Source organism: Nerophis lumbriciformis, linkage group LG13 (assembly GCF_033978685.3).
Source record: "Nerophis lumbriciformis linkage group LG13, RoL_Nlum_v2.1, whole genome shotgun sequence".
NCBI lineage: Eukaryota > Metazoa > Chordata > Actinopteri > Syngnathiformes > Syngnathidae > Nerophis > Nerophis lumbriciformis.
In genome coordinates this window covers 26,201,376-26,228,774 of record NC_084560.2, presented here as the reverse complement: position 1 = coordinate 26,228,774, position 27,399 = coordinate 26,201,376, and the positions used below count along the sequence as shown (strand labels likewise).

At 39.6% G+C, this 27,399-nt stretch overlaps 1 protein-coding gene across 1 annotated transcript; it reads right to left on the bottom strand.

Annotated features, from left to right (window-relative positions):
• Positions 1 to 36: 36 nt before the first annotated feature.
• ofd1 (OFD1 centriole and centriolar satellite protein) lies at positions 37 to 26,131 on the bottom strand. The gene is made up of 23 exons (XM_061971203.1): positions 25,940 to 26,131; positions 25,722 to 25,838; positions 23,940 to 24,143; positions 23,795 to 23,863; positions 23,693 to 23,714; positions 22,351 to 22,458; positions 22,133 to 22,269; positions 21,896 to 22,069; positions 21,716 to 21,822; positions 21,107 to 21,226; positions 15,619 to 15,692; positions 15,451 to 15,542; positions 15,165 to 15,354; positions 12,567 to 12,697; positions 12,377 to 12,488; positions 9,738 to 10,409; positions 9,293 to 9,452; positions 9,101 to 9,192; positions 3,161 to 3,298; positions 2,919 to 3,070; positions 2,684 to 2,845; positions 2,544 to 2,611; positions 37 to 157 (listed from the first exon to the last, which is right to left on the bottom strand). The coding sequence occupies exons 2-23, from the start codon at positions 25,815 to 25,817 to the stop codon at positions 106 to 108; spliced, it is 3,132 nt and encodes a 1,043-aa protein (XP_061827187.1). The 5' UTR covers positions 25,818 to 25,838; positions 25,940 to 26,131; the 3' UTR covers positions 37 to 105.
• Between the last annotated feature and the right edge of the window lie 1,268 nt (positions 26,132 to 27,399).

The following is a 27,399-nucleotide window of genomic DNA, read 5'->3' as shown; positions in this document are numbered from 1 at the left end:
TTCTCATCTGATGCCAAAACTCATTCATCACAAAACAATCGTGTATGTCCTTTATTCATCCACACAATAGAAAAACATAAATGTCACCAATGTTCGGGAACCAGTTCACCAGAAATCATCATCGGCGTCTTCATCCTTGTGCGAATACGCCGCAATGCTGTTGAAACAGAGACGTGCTCGTTAAATTAGTTAAGAGTAGGAACAAAATAATACAATCATAAAGAGGACGTACGGTGACCTAAAGTGAGTATTGTATTAGTGGTGTTTGCGGAAACAGAGACGTGCTCGTTAAATTAGTTAAGAGTAGGAACAAAATAATACAATCATAAAGAGGACGTACGGTGACCTAAAGTGAGTATTGTATTAGTGGTGTGCCACAAACACAATTGGACCGCCACAAATCACTCAAACACATTATAATGGGACTGTATGAGAACGTAGCTTCAGTTACACCTCTGAATAGCAGATGGCATCGTAACGCTGCTTCTAAACAAACCTCATACGCACAGATCTGACAGAGAATAAGAAGACGTAGCAGGAGGGACTAGTGTTGATAACTTAGCGATATAATATATTTAGCGAGTATTCGGCCGCCTTGAGTTTGTTAGTTTTTTTAAATAGTGACAGATCTAGTGACTTTTTCCGGTCTTACTGAACACTGGATTCTAACCTAACATGAGAGCATGCATTGCTCTTAATAAGTAGTGCACTGCCTCGCCTGTGTGGATAAAAAAAAAGAAGAATTTCGAACATATTAATGCATGCGATTAATCACACAAAATTGATAGCACAATTCATGTTTAAGTGCAGATTAAGTACAAAGTTTAGTTTAATTGTACATGCTACTTTACCCTAACTGTGGATGGTTACCTGATAGGCGGCATGGGTTGTTAGTTACAGTTATGCGGTCAGTAATCAGGACAATGCATACGTCAGTGCAAAGATAACTCTTCTGCTGGTTGGCAAATTTCAGTTCAAAATACACCCAAACGGGACTTTAGATAAAAACTGTATCAAGTTTTGAAAAGTAAAATATTTTTAAAACATTGCTGAAGTGATATTTTGACAATAAAATTGCATTTGTGTCAAAATATTTAGTTACTTTAAATGACACAAGCAAGTAATTAAACCCCTATTAATAGCGATTCATCAAAATTAAAAAAAATAATAGTTTGACAGGACTCATTTTTAAACATATTTGTTCTGCTTTACATTTTTTTTGCTCACTTTTCTGTAGCGTCCATACAAATTACAAGCACAAGCATCACCGCTATTTATGCAAATGAGATGATTACATGACACGAGTCACTTCACGCAACATTTTTTGAACAGACTTGTTGTAAAACTAAGTTTTATAAATACAATAATATTTTTGATGCATACAACTGAATGTATATGTGTTTAAGCATATTAAACTCAAGTAGGCATTTTCAGGCAATTTTTGTGGTTTTTCACCGTTAGCCTGTGGTTGCTATTTCAGTTGCTATTAAAAACTTCAAAAAACAAGTATAATTTTGTCTTTTCTTTTTTGCATAGCAATAAAGTGTCTTGAAAAAAAAGGTCTTCTTTTCAATGTTTGGGTCAATAGAGTATTTAAGGTGCATTTTTTGTCTTCAAAATATTTCATATGTAGTAAAATATTTCTTATGTATAACATTTCATCTTATATTCAGGGTCGTCTTATATTTTGGTACATACACAGTATTTTGGACACGTGCCCACATGTACAGAGAGTTGTGTGGCTTTTCTACTAAATATGGACGTCAAATTCAGAAAATGGCGTACACCAGTAAAAATTCAGATATATGAAAGTGTTTGCACGCACAAATCCAATTGTAATTGTTCATATGTCTCTGATTGGCACATCAATAACTGTGAAGAGTAAAAGTTGGCACTCTTTTTCTGTGAAACTGTTACCCAGCATCATTTATGTGTGTAGCTTAAGTATCCTGTAGAAATGGGGGTACGACAGCTCTTAAGTTGCCGTGGGGGGGGGGGGGGGGGGGGGGGGGGGGGTCACCCACATATGCGGTCCTCTCCAAGGTTTCTCATAGTCATTCACATCGACGTCCCATTGGGGTTGTGAGTTTTTCCTTGCCCTTATGTGGGCTCTGTACCGCGGATGTCGTTGTGGCTTGTGCAGCCCTTTGAGACACTTGTGATTTAGAGCTATATAAATAAACATTGATTGATTGATTGATTGATTGACATTTCTACGTCAAAGTCACTTTTGATACATCTGAAATTTGCAGCGATAAAAGGGAGTACGGCAGGTTTTTGTGCGTACGCAAGCTTTGTACATGAGGCCCCTGGAGAAGTGTTCCAGGCAGCCAGGACACAGACTGAGGACATAGCTGGTTTAAGGCCCCTGTGTCCCCCCCTGGAGGAGGCCAGAGACACAGTCTGGGAATCCCTGCTTAGACTGTTGCCCCGGCAACCTGGACCCGGATAAGCAGGTCATAAAGACGACCGGCTGAATGGTTATTTAGGGATGGATTATGAAGGCTGGTACAGTTATTAAAATGCATCATTTAAGACCTTACCTATTATCTTTCTCCTCAGACAAACTCTTGACCTCTGGGCTTGGGTGTTCTTCTTCCCCTGCAGATCTCTGCCAGAAAAAAAGATTTAAATAGTTTGAAGAAAGTGGAAAGTTGAGAATAAAGGACAACACGCGATTCACTTTATCACGCTGCTTCTCTCGCCCGTCCAAAACAATCTTCATGTATTTCTCTAAGGGGTTTTCATTCAGGGCTTCAGCCTGCGTCTCGCCCTCATCTCCTCTGTCCTCGTCTCCTCCATCCTTCTCTTCCTCCTCCTCCTCCTGTTGTTGTTGTTGTAGGAGCTGTGCCGGCACACGTGCAGTCAAAGTCGGTATTGAAAGTAGTTTATAAACAAACAAACAAAGTGTTAGTTACGGTCTCTCTCTCCAGTCTTTCTGCTTCCTGTTGTTCTCTCTCTCTGGCCTCCTCCTGCTCCTGTCGCCTCAGTTCTTGCTTTTCTCTTCTCTCTTTTTCCCATCGCTGCTCCTCATCCTCTTCCTCTGCCTCCAATCCCTTTGGGATATGAGCTTGTGCAAAGCAAACATATGACAGCATTTACATTACAGTACTTGGCAGCAGCTGCTCTTGTCACCTAACGGGAGGAGACAGTCACTCACCCACTTGGCCCCCAGAGTTCACCGGGGCTTCTGGGAGGTCTGGTGGAGACTGTAGGCGGAGGACAGAGGGGCCACCAGGGGCCTTCTCGGAGAGAGGGACGGCAGTGTCCAAGGGAAGCTCTGGAATGTGGCCGGGTTCTGGAGGGACACACACACAAAGGGATCTTTTATGCTTTGCACCCCCCATCCCCCATCGCCCATAATGCGACAAGGCCAGAGAAGCCGCAAAGAATACATAATCAGTGGCCCTTCATCTTGGTGATTGTGTGGAGCTGCTGAAAAGATACTTTTGGTAGGCGGCTCACACACACACACTCATTAAAAGTAGTCTGTACATTACCTTAAATCACCATCATTGCATGTATTCCAATTTGGAGGAAAAGTATACAAATTTACTTAATCTAGGGTTTAACTCATGTGTGTATCACAAAAAAGTTATCACATTAATCATGTATATGCCAAGTATGATTACACAATTTATTGGATGCTTACCTGAAAAGCAGAGCAGTTTGTTATACGGTCAGTGACCAGGTCAATGCATATAGCGTGCACGCTGGCAAATTTCACTTCAAAATAAATCCCAGCAGGACTTTAGCTAAAACTGTTACCATGTTTTGAGCAAATTAATGACGTGAATTCAAGTAAAACATTAAAAAAACATTTCCTGTATGACAGTCTGACAAAACAATTCCACATATTGCTGTTTTTTCATGTTAACTGAAATTATGCAAGCAAGTATTATCCTGGGATTACTCATGATTAATCCAAATTCAAAAGTGTGATTAATATGATTTAACATTTTGATAATCTGACAGCACTAGTTTAAACACAACATTTCCACCTAAATGACACAAATACATATCTAATTGTAAATTGTATTTAAAAAAGTGAATGAATTGATTTAAACACATCTGAAATTAATCAATAATTAGTATTATACGTAAAACAAACAAAAGTTATTTTATCTTTCTTCTTAAAAACCAAAGGTTAATAAAAGTAAGCCCCCTCTCACGTGTCTTAAAAAAAATTAAAATCCAAACAAAGAGTTTGCGATGGATTGCCATGGTGATGGTGATTTTTGCCACTATGTAAGTAAAAACAGTGGATTTCATTTACATTTTTTGTCTTAAAGAGAAAAAAAATCCCTGTTCCTAAACAGGATGTTGCAGCCTAAAAGCTCAAGAAATTACATGAATAAAATATGATTATCAACTGCACAAAGCCTGTTGCTAATTAATCAAACCAAGTATTGATTGATTGATTGAAACTTGTATTAGTTGATTGCACAGTACAGTACATATTCCGTACAATTGACCACTAAATTGTAACACCTGAATACGTTTTTCAACTTGTTTAAGTCGGGGCACACGTTAATCAATTCATGGTAAGGCAGGTAGGGCAGCGTTATGAAGCTTTTAGTCGAGAGTTTTACAGGCGACATATTACGACATCCTAGCAAAAATGGAATGTATTGCTGTAAAATTAGCAACTTTTTATTGAATTTAAATAAACAAAACAACATGTATAAGGTATCAGGACACACGTAAGTAATGTTTGACACCAAATTACACACATGATGCATGTTCAATAGTTATATTTCTCACGTTGCTCCTTTGAAACAATATGGCTACCTAGCTGTCAGCTAATGCAATGACTTAATGAGTGACATGTCAACTCGAAGATTACAGCAAACAGAAGTAATACCCGCCTCCAAATTTCCATCCATCCATCCATCCATCCCTTTTCTACCGCTTATTCCCTTTGGGGTCGCGGGGGGTGCTGGAGCCTATCTCAGCTACAATCGGGCGGAAGGCGGGGGAGCGCAGGATCGAACCCAGGACCTTCGTATTGTGAGGCAGACGCACTAACCCCTCTGCCACCATCAAATTTTGCTCTCAAGAAGACACAGGAAGATGTCATCACACAAGGCTTCTTTATGGATCGATCATTGTTTCTTGCACACGTGTCCCAGCTTTGCTGAACTGGGCTTTTATTTGCTTTGGTTTGCTGTCATTGTTTTTACATTGTATTTGCATGACAAGATCACAGTATATTGAGTTTATTTTATTCAATTTCTAATCTATTTCTATTAATTCACGCTATTTATAACCTAATATATTTATATCATATTCTATTTAAAATATTATGTACACACTATTGTTCTTGTGGTACACATTGGGCTAAATCTGGGACCATGGGCACTAAATTTTGTGCCATCTCATGTGACAATGAAGTCCCTTGAATCCTTCTGCCCGAAATCATTTTGGTGTAATCTCAAACAGACTAAAATAAAAAACAGAAATCTGTTCACATCAAACAAAGTTATGAACATAACACAGTAGGTAAAACAAGATTTATTGGCAGTGAAGTGAATTATATTTATATAGCGCTTTTCTCTAGTGACTCAAAGCGCTTTACATAGTGAAACCCAATATCTAAGTTACATTTAAACCAGTGTGGGTGGCACTGGGAGCAGGTGGGTAAAGTGTCTTGCCCAAGGACACAACGGCAGTGACTAGGATGGCGGAAGCGGGAATCGAACCTGCAACCCTCAAGTTGCTGGCACGGCTGCTCTACCAACCGAGCTATGCCGCCCCAAGCATTGCTTTGTAATGTGACGCTCTTGTTTTGCACTGTTTTGGCTTCATATCCAGTGAGTTTAAGTGGTAGAGGAATACACTTGTACAGTTTGGAGCACAGGTTAACTTCAAACTATGTGAAGTTTGTCGTGAAAATCTTATGATTAACGGCATATGCTTTTTTCGGAGTACTTGTTTATTTTATTTTATGGAACGGCTTACCTCTGAGTGTTATAGACAGGCCTCCTCTCTTCCTGTTTTTAAATTGCTCTTAAAAACATACTTTTATTCCAATGGCTTTTAACAATTAGTGATCTCCATCCTGCAATGGCGTCCCACAATGCACCTGCTGTGAACCTGTTTTTATGTTTTATTTATTTATTTTTTATCGTGCTCTGTTTGTGTTGTGGTGTGCTTGCTCGTTTCTTTTGTGTTATCTTTTAACCTGCCCATTGTACAGCACTTTGGCTACCCCTGTTGTAAATTTAAAATGTGCTTTATAAATAAAGTTGATTTGATTAGATTTTTTATGATTGCCCTTTTCCGTGCTTGTGTTTAGAAATGTTCTGAAACTGGTTATGCTGAGCTTTTAACACCCGTTGGTTGCGTTACGTACAGTAGATGTGCAGCAATGACATAGTAACAATTATTTTTTTATTGTTAATAAAGTAATATTGCAAGAGCCTTCGGACACAAGAGCAGCCCTTTTCACACCCCCATAAAATGATTTAGTATTTTGTAAAAGGTGCTGTTTGCAACTTCTTTACAGTAATATTTCTTAAACCAAAAAACATAACAAGAACCATTAGACTTTTCACAATTACAAAGTTTATGTAATTTATGTTTACCGGCCCAAATAAAATGATTGGTGTTTACGGCGGTCACTCACCCGGTCTCGTCAACATGCACACGTAGGGAAGGCGTGCACACATACAAAAGCGGTCCAAGAGAAGCAATCAACAATTTGCAGTTGTGTTGTTGTTATGATAGAATATACATCCAATGACAGCTAACGCTAGTTATCCAAATTGCTATTATTAGCTAACAACACCTACAGCTAGTGCGCGTGCACGTGTTATGTGCATAATTACGTACAGGAAGCCTTACGAGGGCAGGATATACTGTAAAATACATTTGAAAGTTGGCGCCCTCTAGGCATCTATGTAAATATTGCAAACAGCTCCTTAAATTAATAACTTTAATTTTAGTTTTTTTAACCTTAAAATATACATTATTTTTTAGAATAAAAAAATTACATATCTATGTTTTTTTATACAAGGAATCAATTAAAAACAATCTTCCTAAAAATTGTTTTAATTAGACAGACTAACACTATGATTTTTGTAAATAAAATTGTAAAAATAAATTTTCAAAATGATGTTTTTAGGCTAACATTTTGCCTGTTAGTTGTATGTCAGCAGCCAATAGGATCGTTTGTACCAATAACCTGTAACTGGCTTTGAAAAAGTTGTACTATAATTTACCCAACAAATATCGTATTTTTCAGACTATAAGGCGCACTTAAAATCATTCCATTTTCTCAAAACTCGACAGAACGCCTTATAACCCGGTGTGCCTAAAGTACAGAATAATTTTGGTTGTGCTTACCGACCTCAAAGCTATTTTATTTGGTACATGGTGAAATGACAAGTGTGACCAGTAGATGGCAGTCACACATAAGAGATATGTGTAGACTGCAATATGATGGCCATCACACATAAGAGATACGTGTTGACACAAGTAAACAACACCAAAATGTTATATGTTCCATTGAATGTGTAGAACATTGCACACGGCGCTCAAAAATCTATCAAAATGTTTTAGTACGACTTTGGTAAGCTATGAAGCTGCATCGCTTGATGGATTGTACTGTGCTTCAACATATGGTGTGTGTATAAGGTAAGACATATAATCTGGCGTTTTGTTTTGCAATATAATGCAAAAGCAACTTTGCTTATCTTCTGGTACCTGCTGACCTGTATTTGGGATCTGCATAAATCCTGAAAATGTGCACGCGTCCACCTTTGTAGTCCGTGCCGACACCGTAGTCGATAAGCTTCTTTTTTTTCCTCTATCTTCTTCTTATGTGACATTCATCCTCCGCTGTTGCCATTTCTAATATAAAGTAGTGTAAAGATCTTACTTACAGTATATCTGTCAGTAAACTCACTATGAAAACGTTAAAACATACCGGTGTAGTGAGTTTACATTATTCACCCAAGGAACTTTAGTTACTCGAGAGTTCCGGTCGGACGGTTTTTCACGAGACACATTTCCGGCGTTGTTATTGCACTTGTGAGCCACGGATGAGGAGATGCTGCTCCGTTATTTATTTTAGTAAATTCCATCCATCCATTTTCTACCGCTTGTCCCTTTTAGGGGTCGCGGGGGGTGCTGGAGCCTATCTCAGCTGCATTCGGGCGGAAGGCGGGGTACACCCTGGACAAGTCGCCACCTCATCGCAGGGCCAACACAGATAGACAGACAACATTCACACTTCACACACTAGGGCCAATTTAGTGTTGCCAATCAACCTATCCCCAGGTGCATGTTTTTGGCGGTGGGAGGACGCCGGAGTACCCGTAGAGAACCCACGCAGTCACGGGGAGAACATGCAAACTCCACACAGAAAGATCCCGAGCCCAGGATTGAACCCAGGACTGCTCAGGACCTTCGTATTGTGAGGCACATGCACTAACCCCTGTTCCACCGTGCTGCCCCCTAAGTAAAGTCTGAATGTCATTAAAACAGTTAGCGCCATCTTTTGACACTTCTTCCACTCCCATCCTTGCACGCTACACCGCTACAACAAACATGAAGGACAAAAGACGCTGCCGAAGGTGAGCCACGTAAATAAGACCGCCCACAAAACGGCACATCCTGAAGAGACTGTCAGAAAGAGGCTTGAAGATGATCTGTAAAACATCATCTATGCAACATTTTGACCAAAGAACCACCATTAAATGTTATGTAAACCACAAGGAAGTGTTTTCAATTTAGAAATGCGCCCTGTAATCTGGTGCGCCTTTTGTATGAAAATAGACCTGACTAGACCCGCTCATCGGCAGTGCGCCTTATAATCCGGTGCACCCCATGGTCCAGAAAATACGGTAATATATTTTGAGAATCGTGTTGAAATGAGAATCGATTCTGAATCAAATTGCCACCCCAAAAATCGGAATCGAATCATGAGGGGCTCAAAAGACTCCCACCTCTATAACAACAATAATATTTTAATGGGCCCCAAGACCATTTTGTCCAGGAAACATTGGGCCCATGAGGTAATGTCTGCAGGGTCATCATGACATACAGTAAGACAAAGATGCAGGACAATAAGTAAAATAAACACCTATCAGCATACCTGGTGAAATCCCTGTGAGGTCCTCAATGCTTATTCTCTCAGGCAGCGGGGAAGACTGCGAGCTGGAGGAGACACAAGGTGGATTTGGCACGCTGCAAAGGTCCAAACAAAGAAATCAGTTTTGACTGACTCACGTTCATTCACATCACTGTTCTTGCAAAAAACCAACATTGAAGCAGCAGCAGATGGTACCTGTGAGGGTTTCGCGCCGTACTTTGGAGCTGAGGACTGTGAGGTGGGCTCAGCTCGGGGGATAATTCACGTGCACGTGAGCTGGGCACCTCGTTGTGGGGGGCGGAGTGAAGGTAGCTGTCATGTGACAAGTCCGAGAAAAAGGTGGACAGAACGACTTCTGGAGAGCACAAACAGTTAAATGTTGCTGAAAGCATTACGAGGCTGCAAATTTCCTGGCCACAACATAAGTTACACTGATGCCAGTTAATCAGATCCAAAACAAGCTGACATGATTGGAGTAACTATTTCAAGCGCTTCATCCACTCATTCAAGAACCGGTGGTGTATTTTTATAACCGTATTAACATTGGGAGTGGGAGTTGCCATTGTGAAAAGTGCAGTTCGGTTGTATTGGATCTCATTAGATAGTGCATGTGTACCTCATGAAGTGTATATTATTGTACCTTCTGCTGCGCCTTGACGCTGTCTCCTGCCGTGGGAGGACGGACGCCTGGATGAGCGTCTGCCCTGGGGGAGGTCATCTCCCACAGACTGAGGTTCAGTCGATGAATGACTACTAGCTGCTGAGAGGCCAGAGGACTTGAGGTTTTGGTCTTGTGAGAAGGTCACTCTATGCTGAGCTGCTGTGAAGGCATTTCTGGTGTCATAGGTTGCTGCGGAGGGGGTCCTCACTGTTTTCTGAGAGAGCGACCTTAATATGGTTTTTGATTGGCGGTCGTTGTAAGGGTGGAAGAGGTCAGTAGCTTGTGTCAGCAGAGGAGAGTCCACCCTACGTGATGGCTTTGGAGCACGCCTGTTTGAGATGTTGGCGGGCACTGCCCCCTGCTGGTACTTCCTGCAAGCTTCATCCAAAGCCTCAGCCTCTCTCGCTAGCTCCTGGATGCGAGCGTTGGTTTTAGCCAGCATCTCAAGGTCGGAGTTACAGTCGTCCCAATGGGATTGGTTACCCTGTGTGTGCACTTCCACCTCGCTCATGTGATCGTAAGCCGCCTGGGGCCTCAGCAAGGCCCGGTCCACGTAGATATCAGGGGGAACCAGCTTATCGCTGCTGAAATTCAAGACTGAGCGATCGACCAGAGATGGCTTGGAGTTAAGCAGCACTTCGTTTTCAAGAGCTGCCATCATGTGTACAAGAGAGAATAAAAAGCGTAAGGGATGGATTAGAGAAGAGCACATAATTGTTTAAAACATTTATATGTTTATTATTTTGGTGAACAACTGCAATCCTGGAATATATTACTCTAGGAGACAGAATGTTTGAGGAGCAGTGGGTGTGTTGGGTTGAGGAGGTGCCGGTGACATGGTTAAAGAAGTAAGTGGGTAGGCAAAATGCACACACCTGTGATGGAGAATAGAGGAGAGGACAGGTTTGGCTGCCATATTCTTTCTCCACCACTTTTTATATTTTGCTCCTACAATTTACCTTGTTTGCAAATTCTGTTTTCCATAAGATAAAAAAAAATCATCTTATCGCTGTATGTCATATTAAATCCATTTAAAGGGAACTCTGGAGTAATGAGTGTGAAGAGCGTCATTCAAACCAACAAAGACCCTATTCCAGCGACCAAAAAGGGAAAGAAAACAACAATTTATCTTACAGTCAAGAAAGGCAGAATTTGTATTACTTTTGTATTGGTTCTCATTCAATATGGCAGGTAAGAAAGAATATGCCAATAAAGCAAGTAGTAATATAAAAGGTTAACAACAACTAGGTTAACAAATATATACAGTAGGAGAGGAAGTATTAGATGCACAAAATAATGTAATTTATATTTAGTGAAGTTATTAATATTTTTACAGTGCTTTTCTCTAATGACTCAAAGCGCATAACATAGTGAAAGCCGTTATCTAAATTACATTAAACCAGTGTGGGTGGCACAGGGAGAAGGTGGGTAAATCATCTTGCCGAAGGACACAACGGCAATGACTAGGATGGCGAAAGCGGGGATCGAACCTGGAACCCTCAAGTTGCTGGCACGGCCGCTCTACAAACCAAGCCACGCTGCCCAATGCAAAATAAATACTGCCCAAGTATAGTGAACACTGCAGAAAATCAAATGAACAGTGCAGAAATAAAGACGAGGTGTACCTAATATTGTGACTTATACGTGCAGTTAAGTGCAAGGAAAAAAAACATTCAACGCGGATTTTAGAGATTAAATCCAGGAGTTTTAGTGTAGTTGAAGAAATGTTAGATAAAATACAACCTGCAAAAAGACCACAATCTGTTCCATGATGCTTGTCGACTTCTTAGTTGTCTTCATTTAAAACATTTTTTTCAATAGGCCATGATGCTTACATGCTTTATATTAAAGACTTCAAAGACTCTTTGTTTGTGAACTTTCCATACATGCAAGACATTAGAAAATCAAAGATACAGTTTCTCTCTCACTTTGTTCTCTAGAGCGTAAAATGTGTTTGTCTTTGTAACTAATAATTACTTGAATCATAGATATTGTAATGAGCAGTAAGACTTTTTTCTGTGTACTTTTCTAGATTAGGTCAATAGAAAACCTACACATGTCCTCTTTATGGTTCTATGGTTATGATTACACTTTTCCTTCTCGTTCTTTTTGTGAGGAGTTTACAATTCTTTTTTTTGGAGTTGATCCTTTATATTTTCACTAAATTTACACTGCAACAACTTAAGCAAATTCAATGAAGTACTGAAATCTGAGACATTTTTAGTTTGGTTGTGTATGAAGTAGTACTTTGTAATTACTACTAATATTTGCTTAAAATAAACAAATTGGACTAAAATACAAAAAAAAAACTTGAGTAAAAAATACTTGATTTTGATTATATTTTGCGGTGTAACGCATAGTAGTAGTTTGAACTTTGACTTTAAAGGTTCCATTGTATTACAAAAACAGGAGTTGGTGATTTATGGAGAACTGTGCACTGAACTATTGGCCTTTGTCTGAAGCAATGCTCTCCAGAGTAGTGAGTCTACCCGAATAAAACTAGACTATCCCTTCTAAACAGTACACATGCTTCAGTGTTTCATATATTATATGAAGTAGTATTTTTTACTGATACTTGTTGGAGGGAGTCAAAGTAAAGCTTTTGTTGTGTGAGCTACCTTGCTGAGTTTGGCGAATCTGCATCTTGAGGTCTTCAACATGAGCGGTCATCCACTGCAACTTCTCCTCACTTTCTAAAAGAAGTGCCTTAAGCTGATCGTATCGCTCCACCTAACACGATACAGGATGCTTTACTCGACACACGAATCTTGGCACTATCGTTGCAGAGGGGTACACCAGGTGATTTACCTCCAACTGGAGCTGTTTCTGCAGCACCAGCTTCTGGTTGGTGAACTCCTCCTCGTCCATTTTGCGAGCACTCTGAAGCTTGCAGAGCTCCGCCTGCAAGGCCAGCTGCGTTTTGGATGGCTTGTCCAATTCTGAGAGAGGTGAAATGAACATATACAAACATCTACAACCACAATATATCAATAACATGGACGTCTTTTGAAATCTCTCATCAGTTCCAATACGCAGCTGCAGACAAATCTGAGAAGTGGACTTGCTCTCTTTAAAAACTGCCGACTAAAAGCAGCTGGTAATAAACATGCATCGTTAAAGACATCTTAGTTTGCACTATACCAGCTCTTAATGGGGCTTTTTAGAAATGTGTTGAAGCCCTACATGCCTGATGTTGCAAGCGCATCGCCCACAAATTGTGCCAATACCGATCACATGTGTAGGAGCCATGTGTGTCTTCTTTGGGTGTGGTTTGGTTGGTTTGGGATGTTTTGCTTGTTTGGTGTGCTATTTGTCGGTTGACCACTGGTGGCAGTGTCGAGGTGCCCCTATCAAAGCCGTGTATAGAGAGAGTATGGCCAACTCCGTTTCAAAGTTGGCCTCAAGATGGCGCCCTGGAGTCACGCGAGGAACTTTTGACCAATTAGAGAAAGTATGACCATAGGATCCCCTAAATGATTGGTCAAACGCCCCTCACGTGGCTACAGGGCGTCAACTTTAAAAAGGGCCAATTTTGCAACCGAGTTGACCATATTCTCTGTATACAATGCTCTGGTCCCTCTTAGAGCAGGAATCACAGTGCACTGGGTGATGGTAACAAGACGTCATACAGTATTTACTGCTAAACAATATTATAACTGCATGCTCTTTAGGTGTTCTTACCATCTTTTGTCATACCTGCAAATTAATTCAACTTGCCACCAAAGAATGCCCATCTGGATGTCATTTTATTGATTAAACTGTTTGTATAATAGATGTAATCATATCTCCAACGCATCATTCTGGTGGACATTTACTTTAAGCGTGTTGTAGCTGGATTCCCCGCACCGTAAGCGACTAAACAGCGGTGCCCGATAGTCGTTACAACTACAACATGTATAAACTGTAAATGTCAATGTATTTATTATGAGTACACTGAGTGCTATTGACAGTTTAACAATATCAGCACCATATTTTAACTAGTTCCTTATTCTCTTTCATTACATACCATAGTTTGTTTAAAACAGAGGCAGTAGTACAAAATAACTAAACAAAAATTAAAAACTACACATAGTATCTTATTACTCGTTGATTTTTTTTTAGCCCTTAAAGTCCTCCAATGTCCAGATAATTATCCTCTAAGTTTGTAAAATTAATAAAAACAAAACTAAAACTAAAAATGTAAAACTAATATCGATCATATATTGTTTTGATATTACCCTTCGTGTCGACACCACCAATTTATAGATCGATCCGCCGTCTTACATGTTGTGTGCCAAGTGTGACAATACTGACACACCAACAGCTGTTTCTTTCTGCTGTAACACAATTCCATCTACACTACTTTCCTGAGCTCTTATTTATTCTGTTGTTTACTGCTAGCTAGCTTAGCTATTAGCATGCCTGTTCCTGCTTTCTCTGTGCTTAACATGTTTAGCCTCTTCTTGATGTACAGTACTTGATGATGATACTTACAAATGATACCTAAGATATTAAGAAATGCAGCTAATTTGCTGTAATAGAGGTGATTATTATTATTAACTTACAGAAGCAGCTACACACTGTGTAAGGACACACACAATTAGCCGCAAGCTTGTCAGCCGAGATCTAAAAATAAATACTAGCCAGAAGGGATCAGCGTTTGTGATCGGCATTAAAAAGGCATTAATAATGAATGTTGATGACATACTATTTCAGGAAACTTTTCCAATTCTGATAAGTGGCCAATCGATCAACACATCTCTAATATCCACCAATGTCACAAGTAAGCATATAGATCACGAAAGTCACGAAAAATCTTAAACCCCTGGTTTGGAATAATGCAAAAATATTTTATAATACTTTGGCAATGCCTCTGTGGTTTGAATTACATTTTTTTTTTACCATTTATTAGGATCCCAACTAAACAAAAATAGTGCTAACAAGCAAGAAAAGTGAGCTTTGATAACCCCTTTTGGCATAATTTATGAAAAAGACAGTTGACAAAAATGCCAATTTTGTCTTTTGTTGTTTATGTTGTTATTTTGTTGTTTTTGTAGTGGATATATATATATATATATATATATATATATATATATATATATATATATATATATATATATATATATATATATATATATATATATATATATATATATGTGTGCAAATTTTGTGAAAATACCAGTTTATAATATTACATTTTGAAAAGCAAAATGTTAAAATGCTTGACAAAAAATACATGCTAATGTTAATTTCATCCAGACAGATATTATTTACTGTAATTTGTACTTTATGAAATGTAAACATGTGAAATTGTATAACAAAACAAGAGATGTATAACCAATGTAACATAATGTAACCTTCTACGCATGTTCAAAATAAACTATTTGATGTTTATAATCGGGCACAAGAAATATATCTGTAGCTCACCCGCACATAGACGCTGTTTCTCCTCCAGTGCCTCCTCCAGCTGGGTCTTAAGAAGCTGCACTTTCCCCTGCAAGACTGCCTTATCTTCCTTTAAACTGCCATAGTCGCTCATACTCTCCAATCTTTCTTGCAGCAAATCATTCTGTTGATTGAGCAGAGAGGTTTGCTGCTGTGAGGCATCCAGTGCCACCTGGAAGACAATATTGAAATGAACATACAGGAATTTAAAAGCGATTATTATACAGTTGATGTTGTTCATTTTAGTGCTACTGCTTGTTTCTTTGACCTGTAGCTGCTTCAGCTCCAAGCAAGCTTTATTGTGCTCATCCAATTTCAGCTTAATTGTAGCGGACTCTTTTTTGATGTAAATGGCTTCCTCTTAGAAAGGAAAAGAAGGTACACATTGAATATTAAAGCTGAACAAGATTGATTGGGAATTTGTTTAAAACATCACCTTTGTTGCGGCTCTCACTCACTGCTAGTTGCTCTGTTCTCTTCAAATATTCTTCCTTTAGCTCCAGCTGATACCTAAGATGGCAAATAAAAGAAAGTATCACAAAAGACTTTAGGAGTAATCAACTGTTGGTGATGTGGCCTAAAATATCACTCTCTTTCAGTTGCTCAAAAAGGTTCATTATGTCTTCTTTTACATATACTTTTTCAAAATGTCTTGTAATCAAGACCATATTTTTGGTATGTTGGATGGAATTTTTACCAGACATGTTTCAACTGTCATCTGCAGTTGGGAAAGGTGGCAATAAATACTGATAAAGTTGAGGAATGCTCATCAAACACTTATTATTTGGAACATCCCACAGGTGAACAGGCAAATTGGGATCAGGTGGGTGCCATGATTGGGTATAAAAGTAGATTCCATGAAATGCTCAGTCATTCACAAACAAGGATGGGGCGAAGGTCTCCCTTTGTCAACAAATGCGTGAGCAAATTGTCGAACAGTTTAAGAAAAACCTTTCTCAACAAGCTATTGCAAGGCATTTAGGGATTTCACCATCTACGGTCCGTAATATCATCAAAGGGTTCAGAGAATCTGTAGAAATCACTGCACGTAAGCAGCTAAGCCTGTGACCTTCGATCCCTCAGGCTGTACAGCATCAACAAGCGACATCAGTGTGTAAAGGATATCACCACATGGGCTCAGGAACACTTCAGAAACCCACTGTCAGTAACTACAGTTGGTCGCCACATCTGTAAGTGCAAGTTAAATTTCTCCTATGCAAGGCAAAAAACGTTTATTAACAACACGCAGAAACGCCGTCGGCTTCGCTGGGCCTGAGCTCATCTAAGATGGACTGATACAAAATGGAAAAGTGTTCTGTGGTCTGACGAGTCCACATTTCAAATTGTTTTTGGAAACTGTGGACGTCGTGTCCTCCGGACCAAAGAGGAAAAGAACCATCCAGATTGTTATAGGCGCAAAGTTGAAAAGCCAGCATCTGTGATGGTATGGGGGTGTATTAGTGCCCAAGACATGGGTAACTTACACATCTGTGAAGGCCCCATTAATGCTGAAAGGTACATACAGGTTTTGGAGCAACATATGTTGCCATCCAAGCAACGTTACCATGAACGCCCCTGCTTATTTCAGCAAGACAATGCCAAGCCACGTGTTACATCAACGTGGCTTCATAGTAAAAGAGTGCGGGTACTAGACTGGCCTGTCTGTAGTCCAGACCTGTCTCCCATTGAAAATGTGTGGCGCATTATGAAGCCTAAAATACCACAATGGAGACCCCCGGACCGTTGAACAACTTAAGCTGTACATCAAGCAAGAATGGGAAAGAATTCCACCTGAGAAGCTTAAAAAATGTGTCTCCTCAGTTCCCAAACGTTTACTGAGTGTTGTTAAAAGGAAAGGCCATGTAACAGTGGTGAACATGCCCTTTCCCAACTACTTTGGCACGTGTTGCAGCCATGAAATTCTAAGTTAATTATTATTTGCAAAAAAAAAAAAATAGTTTATGAGTTTGAACATCATATATATATCTTGTCTTTGTAGTGCATTCAATTGAATATGGGTTGAAAAGGATTTGCAAATCAGCTGAGATAGGCTCCAGCGCCCCCCGCACCCCCGAAGGGATTAAGCGGTAGAAAATGGATGGATGGATGGATGTATTCCGTTTATATTTACATCCAACACAATTTCCCAACTCATATGTAAACGGGGTTTGTACATACATACATACATATATATATGTACATACATATATATATATATATATATATATATATGTACATACATATATATATATATATATATATATATATATATATATATATATATATATATATATATATATATATATATATATATATATATATATATATATATATACACACACATATATATTTTCCCCCTGCCCCCCCCACCCGCTGCCTTGTGGTACCTTTGGGAGAAGGAAAGGCTATGGGAGTAAACCCAGACAGAAAATCAGGAGTGGAGCCCCTGAGGCGGCTGGGTGTCATTGCTGACCCCCTGCCGGCAGCTCCTGCAGCCAAGCCGATGCCAGATGTATTGCCTTGCTTTCCTCTGGGCCACATCGTCACGGCCGAGAGGGGGATCTTGATGTCTGGGCAACCCAAGATCTCCATACTTTCTGCCCAGGCTTGCGCCACGGAGAGGTCACTCCAGCCTCCCCCCTAAAGGGAGGAAACAACACGGAAGCTGGCAGTCTTAAGTTCCACCCGATTGGCGCCAGCTTCGACGGTGGGAGGAATCATTGAGAATGAACTCCCCCAGGCGCAACCCATCGTCACTACTGACGGACGGATGCCTATGAGAGATATATATATACAGTCAAGAAAATAAGTATTTGAACACCCTGCTATTTTGCAAGTTCTCCCACTTAGAAATCATGGAGGGGTCTGAAATTTTCACGGTAGGTGCATGTCCACTGTATGAGAGATAACCTAAAAAGAAAAATCCAGAAATCACAATCTATGATTTTTTAACAATTTATTCGTGTGATACAGCTGAAAATAAGTATTTGAACACCTGTCTATCAGCTAGAATTCTGACCCTCAAAGACCTGTTAGTCCGCCTTTAAAAGTCCTCCTCCACTCCACTGTATTATCCTGAATCAGATGCACCTCTGTGAGGTCGATAGCTGCATAAAGACACCTGTCCACCCCATACAAGCAGTAAGACCCAAACATTCAGCATGGCTAAGACCAAAGAGCTGTCCAAAGACACCAGAGACAAAATTGTACAACTCCACAAGGATGGAAAGGGCTACGGAGAAATTGCCAAGCAGCTTGGTGAAAAAAGGTCCACTGTTGGAGCAATCATTAGAAAATGGAAGAAGCTAAACATGACGGTCAATCTCAATGGGAGTGGAGCCCCATGCAAGATATCACCTCGTGGGGTCTCAATGATGCTAATAAAGGTGAGGAATCAGCCCAGGACTACACGGCAGGACTTGGTCAATGACCTGAAAAGAGCTGGGACCACTGTGTCCATGGTCACTGTTGGTAATACACTAAGACGTCATGCTTTGAAATCATGCATGGCACGGAAGGTTCCCCTGCTTAAACCAGCACATGTTAAGGCCCGTCTTAAGTTTGCCAATGACCATTTGGATGATCCAGAGGAGTCATGGGAGAAAGTTTTGTGGACAGATGAGACCAAAATTGACCTTTTTGGTCATAATTCCACTGTGCGTGTTTGGAGGAAGAAGAATGATGCGTAGCATCCCAAGAACACCATCCCTACTGTGAAGCATGGGGGTGGTAGTATCATGCTTTGGGGTTGTTTTTCTGCTCATGGGACAGGACGACTGTACTGTATTAAGGAGAGGATGACTGCAGCCATGTATTGTGAGATTTTGGCCAAAAACCTCCTTCCCTCAGTCAGATCATTGACGATGAGTCATGGCTGGATCTTCCAACATGACAATGACCCAAAGCACACAGCCAGGAAAACCAAGAAGTGGCTTTGTAAGAAACATATCAAGGTTCTGGAGTGGCCTAGCCAGTCTCCAGACCTAAATCCAATTGAAAATCTTTGGAGGGAGCTGAAAGTCTGTGTTACTCAGCGACAGTCCAGAAACCTGACTGATCTAGAGAAGATCTGTGTGGAGGAGTGGGCCAAAATCCCTCCTGTAGTCTGTGCAAACCTGGTGAAGAACTACAGGAAACGTTTGAACTCTGTAATTGCAAACAAAGGCTACTCTACCAAATATTAATGCTGGTGTTCAAATACTTATTTTCAGCTGTATCACACAAATAAATTGTTAAAAAATCATAGATTGCGATTTCTGGATTTTTCTTTTTAGGTTATCTCTCATACAGTGGACATGCACCTACCATGAAAATTTCAGAACCCTCAATGATTTCTAAGTGGGAGAACTTGCAAAATAGCAGGGTGTTCAAATACTTATTTTCTTGACTGTATATATATATATATATATATCCATCCATTTTCTACCGCTTATTCCCTTTGGGGTCGCTGGAGCTTATCTCAGCTACAATCGGGCGAAAGGCGGGGTACACCCTGGACAAGTCACCATCTCATCGCAGGGCCAACACAGATAGACAGACAACATTCACACTCACATCCACACACTAGGGCCAATTTTTAGTGTTGCCAATCAACTTATCCCCAGGTGCATGTCTTTGGAAGTGGGAGGAAGCCGGAGTACCCGGAGGGAACCCACGCAGTCACGGGGAGGACATGCAAACTCCACACAGAAAGATCCCGAGCCCGGGATTGAACCCAAGACTACTCAGGACCTTCGTATTGTGAGGCAGATGCACTAACCCCTCTGCCACCGTGAAGCCCATATATATATATATATATATATATATATATATATATATATATATATATATATATATATATATATATATATATATATATATATATATATATATATATATATATATATATATATATTAATGTCTTTTGTGTTCTTTGATGTTTAATGTTTCCCTCTTACACACATGTAAGAGGGAGTGTGCTATGGCTATGAGTTGTTTTTCCCTTGGCCTCATTCTGGACCCCCTCTCCATGGGCCCAGGCTTAGATTACATTAGATTACATTTTTGATCACAATTATATTTATACGAAAACAGGATGGTGGTGTAACAATATCAATTAAATATTTAAAATCATTTAAATCTGTTTGTTTTTGCTATTAAAGTACTCCTGTATAAAGGGACTTATTACCTGAGTTTGTAAACAATAACAAAAATGACAAAATATTTTTTGATGGTAAAACATATCGATCTAATCACTGTAGCATCGACCACATATTGACACTTGGTATTGTTACTATCAATGTTTATATGTATCTATATTTACATTTAACAGCTCTGCTTTGTGGTTAGCAGATCCTCCTAGAGTGTGTAGTGTTGCATGTTTAGCTATTCTTATTCCTCGAGTAATACTGCTACTTGAAAGAAACAGTTTATTTGCCGCCGTGGAGGCGAAGATTGCTGACTTAGAAGTGGTTTCGCACTGTGGCGGTATATTAGCCGCTAGAGAGGACGCTACAATCCGAGGAGGACACGATTGTTCGCCTGTTGCTGTAAAATTTGCGGTATTAAAAGTCCTATTGTCGGCTTAATCTATATAATTTATATTGTAAATCTTCTATATTGCAGAATCCTAGTCAGCACTGACTCAAATATCAGTGTATTCAAGTTTACTATTCTTTACAGCCTGTGTCTCAATGATGTGCTATTATTGGCAAAGCCCATTATTATTACTCGTATCTGTAATATTTTTAGTATCAACATTACAGCTTTTTTTCTTTTTAAGTTTTCTTATTCATATGTAATTTTGGAATGTGCAGCAGACCAATAAAAAGCAAATGGCTACACTTTGGACACCCTTGCTCTTTACACTACAACTATTTGATTCACATAAGCCAACATAACGTTGTCACCCAGAGAAAAAATTAATAATTTTCAGTATACTCTACCTGGAAAGTTCACTTTTCAGCCTCTGGTCATACGTGTCCTCCATCGTCTTCACTGCTAGTTCTCTCCTCCTCATTAGCTCATCACTGGTCTTAACCTTCTCTCCGTGTATTTCACAACTCCTGCATTCATACTTGAAGTCAATATCCTTTACGAGAAAATCATTAGCAACAAATTACCATATTGACCCGAATATACGTCGACGCCTCTTTTTCCACAACAGTTTTTGGAAAATAACCCCCCCCCAAAAAAGAACGGCAAAATATTTAGTTTTTAAAACATGTTTTCAACAACTGCTAGATTATATTACAAATGTATATCAGCTGCCAGACAGAAGTTAGATGAATCTGCTTCACTGATCAGCATTAATAAGATCAGCATCATAAGTCCTCTGTTGTTTGATAACTTGCCAACAACTTTTGAGATACTTTTTACAGTGAGTCTCTGTCTCTCGCCAGGTACTGGTGTGTACAGGTGCGAGTGGCAAGACGAAAAGCTCGGACCGGATAGAAGACAGCCCGTCTTTGTCAGACATTTTTTCTCGGGTAAAAAAAAAATTGCATGTCGTATTTGGGTCAATACGGGTTTGGTAAATTAATAATAAACCATACTTTTCAAATGCCTCCATTCGCATCCTCAGCTCATTCTCTCTCTCCCGCAGCGTATCAATTTCCTTCAGCACCATCTGCCTCTGCATGTAGATGTCTTTTTCCTCAATCTGAGGGGTCATAAAAAATGTTACCCACATCTGCAAGACTTAATCAGGAAAGAAAGTATGAGAAGTTGTATACCTCCTGCTGCTTTTGTAGCCTCTCAATGGCGTTTTTCTCCCGGATATTCAACGCCTTCGTCTTCATCTCGTAGGTTCTCTCCAGTTCCTGTTTCAGCTTGTCAAACTCCTTCTGACACTGCACTTTTTCTTCCATCCTAACCTTGGCAATTTCGACCTCTTTAAAATGTTGCATCTTAAAAGAAAGTAACACAAAGTTAGCAAGCTTCTTGACACAATGTATTGATTGTTTGAGTACCTTTGTGTTCATTTCAATCTGCGTCTGGGTTTCTAGTTCTCTTTTGTAGGAAGCCAGTTTGGATTGGAATGAAAACCACTTGTCCCCGCTGTAACTCACATTCTCGTATTCCTTGTCGATCATTTTCATCTTCTCAACTGCAAATTAAAGACACATTGAAGGCCCTGCATGTCCGTTAGGTATAAAAAAAAAAAACAACAACGTATAAATCCTCATACCAAGAGACTCTTCATAACTAGAAGAGCTGGTTGTCTGAGTGTGAGCGTCGCAGTGCAGACCAGGAGCATGGTGGTGTGTGAGATTTGACACAAGGTTGATTAGGAAGCCTGATTGGAAAAAACAGATATTAAAAACATGAGCTAAAATGACTTGTACTTGTTTCCTCTGCTTTAAAGTTATGGTTTACCACTCTGACAAAGTTGCCTGGAGGGTGCAAACTTTTAAATGTGCTGCAAGCATTATAGGCTCCCCTCTTTTTGCTCCAAACATATAAGCTACGCCCAATGACCGACCGACAGACACACAGACACACAGACAAACAGACACACGCAGGTGAAGTGTTCTCAATTATTTTCTGGTATGCCCCCTATAGGAAGAAAAAAACATTTACCGGTAGTCCTTTTTTTAGTCAAAAAACTATTTCAATGTAATTTTTTTTTTCTTTGATGTAGTAGTCGTCCCTTGCCACATACTTAAATTTTTTTGGGATGTTAATGTTTTTCAAATCATATTCTACAATTTTTTGGGTCCTAAATTAAGAAATTTTAAGCATAACAATGTCCAAATAAACTAAAAATATCAATACTACAGTAGTAGTATTGGCCACTAGAGGAGACCAAACCAAACAGACACGCTGTTCAGTATTGTGGCCACTGATTGGCTCAGCCTCAAGCAGCATTACTATATTGGATTAAAAGAGTTATTTATTCAATGTCTAGAGCAGTCTTTCTCAAACTATGGTACATGGACCACTCGCCGTACACAGGCTCTATATAGTGGTATGCCAAATATGTGATTCAATATTTACTGTAAGTAAAGTGTTTTTTTTTCCCATATTGAAACACAGTGTTACTCTTCAAACTGTGTAATGTTGGTGTCCATAATAATTAAATATACGTGTTTTTAATGAATACTTATGGGACTACTTCGATGTTGGTCATGATGGTACTTGGAGAGCAAAGTTTTTTCTGAGGTGGTACTTTGTGAGAAAAGTTTGAGAACCATAGGTTGAGAGGGCTTTCATACGGTTGACAAACTTATTTTTTGTAAATATTCTAGCTGTGAACATATTTGATGTATAATTCATGGTTCCTACTTTGCGGAAACTCATTTATCACAGTCATGTCCGGAACCAATTAACAGTGATAAACAAGGGAGGACTAAATATTACTTTACTTAATAATGAAATGATATGTTGTTCATTAGTGGTACAATTTCTTAAAATATCTAGAATATTTGCTCTTAATAATACAAAATATATTTGTGTATATAAAGGACATATAATATAATGTGACTACACTTGAGTGAATTATCCCAGGAAAAACACAAAATGTCACAAACCTGAATCATTGCTACTTGAGGACTGTGAATGCAAGAAAAAAATCACATTACAACTAAGTGCAACTTATTTTAGGCATACAATACAATTGTGCTTTGTGTTACCAGGGATTTGTACAGAGAAGACTCAGCACTGATTTTAAGAAGCTGAAGGATGTCTGTTTTCTTGAATACCTGCAAAAACAAGTTAAAAAATAGTATTGTTTCCACTTCAGGCTGTTGAGATTTAGCATTACATGTTTATTCTCACCTTCTCTTTGCACAAGCCACTCTCAGGGCAGAATACAGACAAGGAGTACTCATAGCCTGAGCAGTGAAGATAATCTGCCACTATGTTGTTACAGGCTAAGAATAAAAGGTAGTCTGGTCGACCAGTGGCTGCTCTTTGAGATGGTTCTGCTCCACTTAGGGGTGAAGGCTTTAACTCTTGGATGAGTTGGTTGCGCAGCTGGGTCTGCATCACATCAACCCAATAAGAAACACCAACAACAACAACCTTAGACTTAGACAAACTTTAATGATCCACAAGGGAAATTGTTCCACACAGTAGCTCAGTTACAAAGGATGGAAAGTGTAAGGATGGAAAGATAATGCAGGTATAATGTAGACTAAAAATGTACCGTAGTAGCAATATAAAATATATGGAATATTTACATATTATATATACAGTATATGATATATACGGATATCCATCCATCCATCTTCTTCCGCTTATCCGAGGTCGGGTCGCGGGGGCAGCAGCCTAAGCAGGGAAGCCCAGACTTCCCTCTCCCTAGCCACTTCGTCCAACATTTTCCAGGGGATCCTGAGGCGTTCCCAGGCCTGCCGGGAGACAGTCTTCCCAACATGTCCTGGGTCTTCCCCGTGGCCTCCTACCAGTCGAATGTGCCCTAAACACCTCCCCTCGGGAGGCGTTCGGGTGGCATCCTGACCAGATGACCGAACCACCTCATCTGGTTCCTCTCAATGTGGAGGAGCAGCGGCTTTACTTTGAGCTCCCCCCGGATGACAGAGCTTCTCACCCTATCTCTAAGGGAGAGCCCCGCCACCCGGCGGAGGAAACTCATTTCGGCCACTTGTACCCGTGATCTTGTCCTTTCGGTCATAACTCAAAGCTCATGACCATAGGTGAGGATGGGAACGTACATCGACCGTTAAATTGAGAGCTTTGCCTTCCGGCTCAGCTCCTTCTTCCCCACAACGGATTGATACAGCGTTCGCATTACTGAAGACGCCGCACCGATCCGCCTGTCGATCCACTCTTCCCTCAGTCGTGAACAAGACTCCTAGGTACTTGAACTCCTCCACTTGGGGCAGGGTCTCCTCCCCAACCCGGAGATGGCACTCCACCCTTTTCCGAGCGACAACCATGGACTCAGACTTGGAGGTGCTGATTCTCATCATATATACTGATATCCATCCATCCATCCATCCATTCCTTCGGGGTCGCTGGAGCCTATCTCAGCTACAATCGGGCGGAAGGCGGCGTACACCCTGGACAAGTCGCCACCTCATCGCAGGGCCAACACAGATAGACAGACAACATTCACACTCACATTCACACACTAGGGCCAATTTTAGTGTTGCCAATCAACCTATCCCCAGGTGCATGTCTTTGGAGGTGGGAGGAAGCCGGAGTACCCTGAGGGAAACCACAAAGTCACGGGGAGGACATGCAAACTCCACACAGAAAGATCCCGAGGCCGGGATTGAACTCACGACTACTCAGGACCTTCGTATTGTGAGGCAGACACACTAACCCCTCTACCACCGTGCTGCCCTATATACTGATATATTATATTATAGTTTTATATAACATATAAAATATATAACAATTACCATGTACAATATTAAAGTATATGTAACAGATACAGCATAAAATAAAGAGTAAATCGAGCAGAAAATATAAATTATAAACAAAGAGAGGTAGCTATCATAGAAGCGGTCAGGTATATATGTATGGCCAGTGATTATTCAGCTGGATGGAGTGCGGAATGAAAGAGTTGTTGAATCGAAAAGATGTGTGATTTACCTTAAGTGTATTTAACACTCCCCTATCCCTCAATGTTTTATAGAGCCTCTTCCGTAGCTCCTCTGGGGATAAAGTTTCTTCCTTGGCTGAGGACATTTTGTGCACTATTTTGCACTCCTGAAAGACAACAAACGTCAAGTCCAACGGCTGAGTTGACACGACAGTTAATTAAAAAAATAACTGACTTTGATACAACACATTGTGTAAAGCACACTTACCGGGCGTTCGGCGGATGTTTGTCCGATTTTATGACATTGCGAGATGTGTTTTATGCTTCGTTGTTGTTGTTTTGAGGTTATTTAATTTTGCCTAGAGACCAAAATAGCGTCCCCACGACGCCCTCAGATTTAAACCCGTCAACGGATTGTTTAGTCCACTTCAGTAGTGTAGACTTTACTGAACCAACTGCGCATGCTCCGAACATACGTACACAACTACGGATGCCCATAAGCGACATCCACTACACGGCCAACCGTGATTACGTCAAAAAATGATTTTTTATTTTTTTATATTTATTTTATTTTATTTTATAAACCTTTATTTATAATATGCAATATTTACATACAATCAAGATATAATAATACATAAAACAAGTACAGAAACAGTACAAAACAGCGCCAGGGGGTTGTAAACTCCATAACGTAACTAAAATAGAATGCAAATTATATATATATGTAACAAATTGGGTAAAGCACACTTACCAGGCGTTCGGCGGATGTTCGTCCGATTTTATGACATTGCAAGGTGTGTGTTATGCTTCGTTGTTGTTTTGAGGTTGTTTAATTTTGCTTGGAGACCAATAGCGTCCCCAAGACACTCTCTGATTTTTAAACCCGTCAACGGGATTGTTTGTTTTCAGCCAACCGTGATAACGTCAAATTTTTTTAATTTAAAAAAAAAAAAAAAATCTATTTTTTATTTATTTTATAAACCTTTATTTATAATATGCAACATTTACATAAAATCAATATATAATAATTAGGGATGTCCAATAATGGCTTTTTGCCGATATCCAATATTGTACAACTCTTTAATTACCGATACCAATATCAACCGATACCAATATCAACCGATATTGATATATATACAGTCATGGAATTAACACATTATTATGCCTAATTTGGACAACCAGGTATGGTGAAGATAAGGTCATTTTTTAAAATATTAATAAAATAAGATAAATAAATTAAAAACATTTTCTTGAATAAAAAAGAAAGTAAAACAATATAAAAACAGTTACATAGAAACTAGTAATTGATGAAAATGAGTAAAATTAACTGTTTAAGGTTAGTACTATTAGTGGACCAGCAGCACGCACAATCATGTGTGCTTACGGCCTGTATCCCTTGCAGACTGTATTGATATATATTGATATATAATGTAGGAACCAGAATATTAATAACATAAAGAAACAACCCTTTTGTGTGAATGGGTGTAAATGGGGGAGGGAGGTTTTTTGGGTTGGTACACTAATTGTAAATGTATCTTGTGTTTTTTATGTTGATTTAATAAAAATAAAAACATTAAAAAAAACCAAAAAAACCCGATACCAATAATAAAAAAACGATACAGATAACTTCCGATATTACCTTTTAAAGCATTTATCGGCATGTCTAATAATAATAAATAAAACAAGTACATAAACAGTACAAAACAGCGCCAGGGGATTGTAAACTCA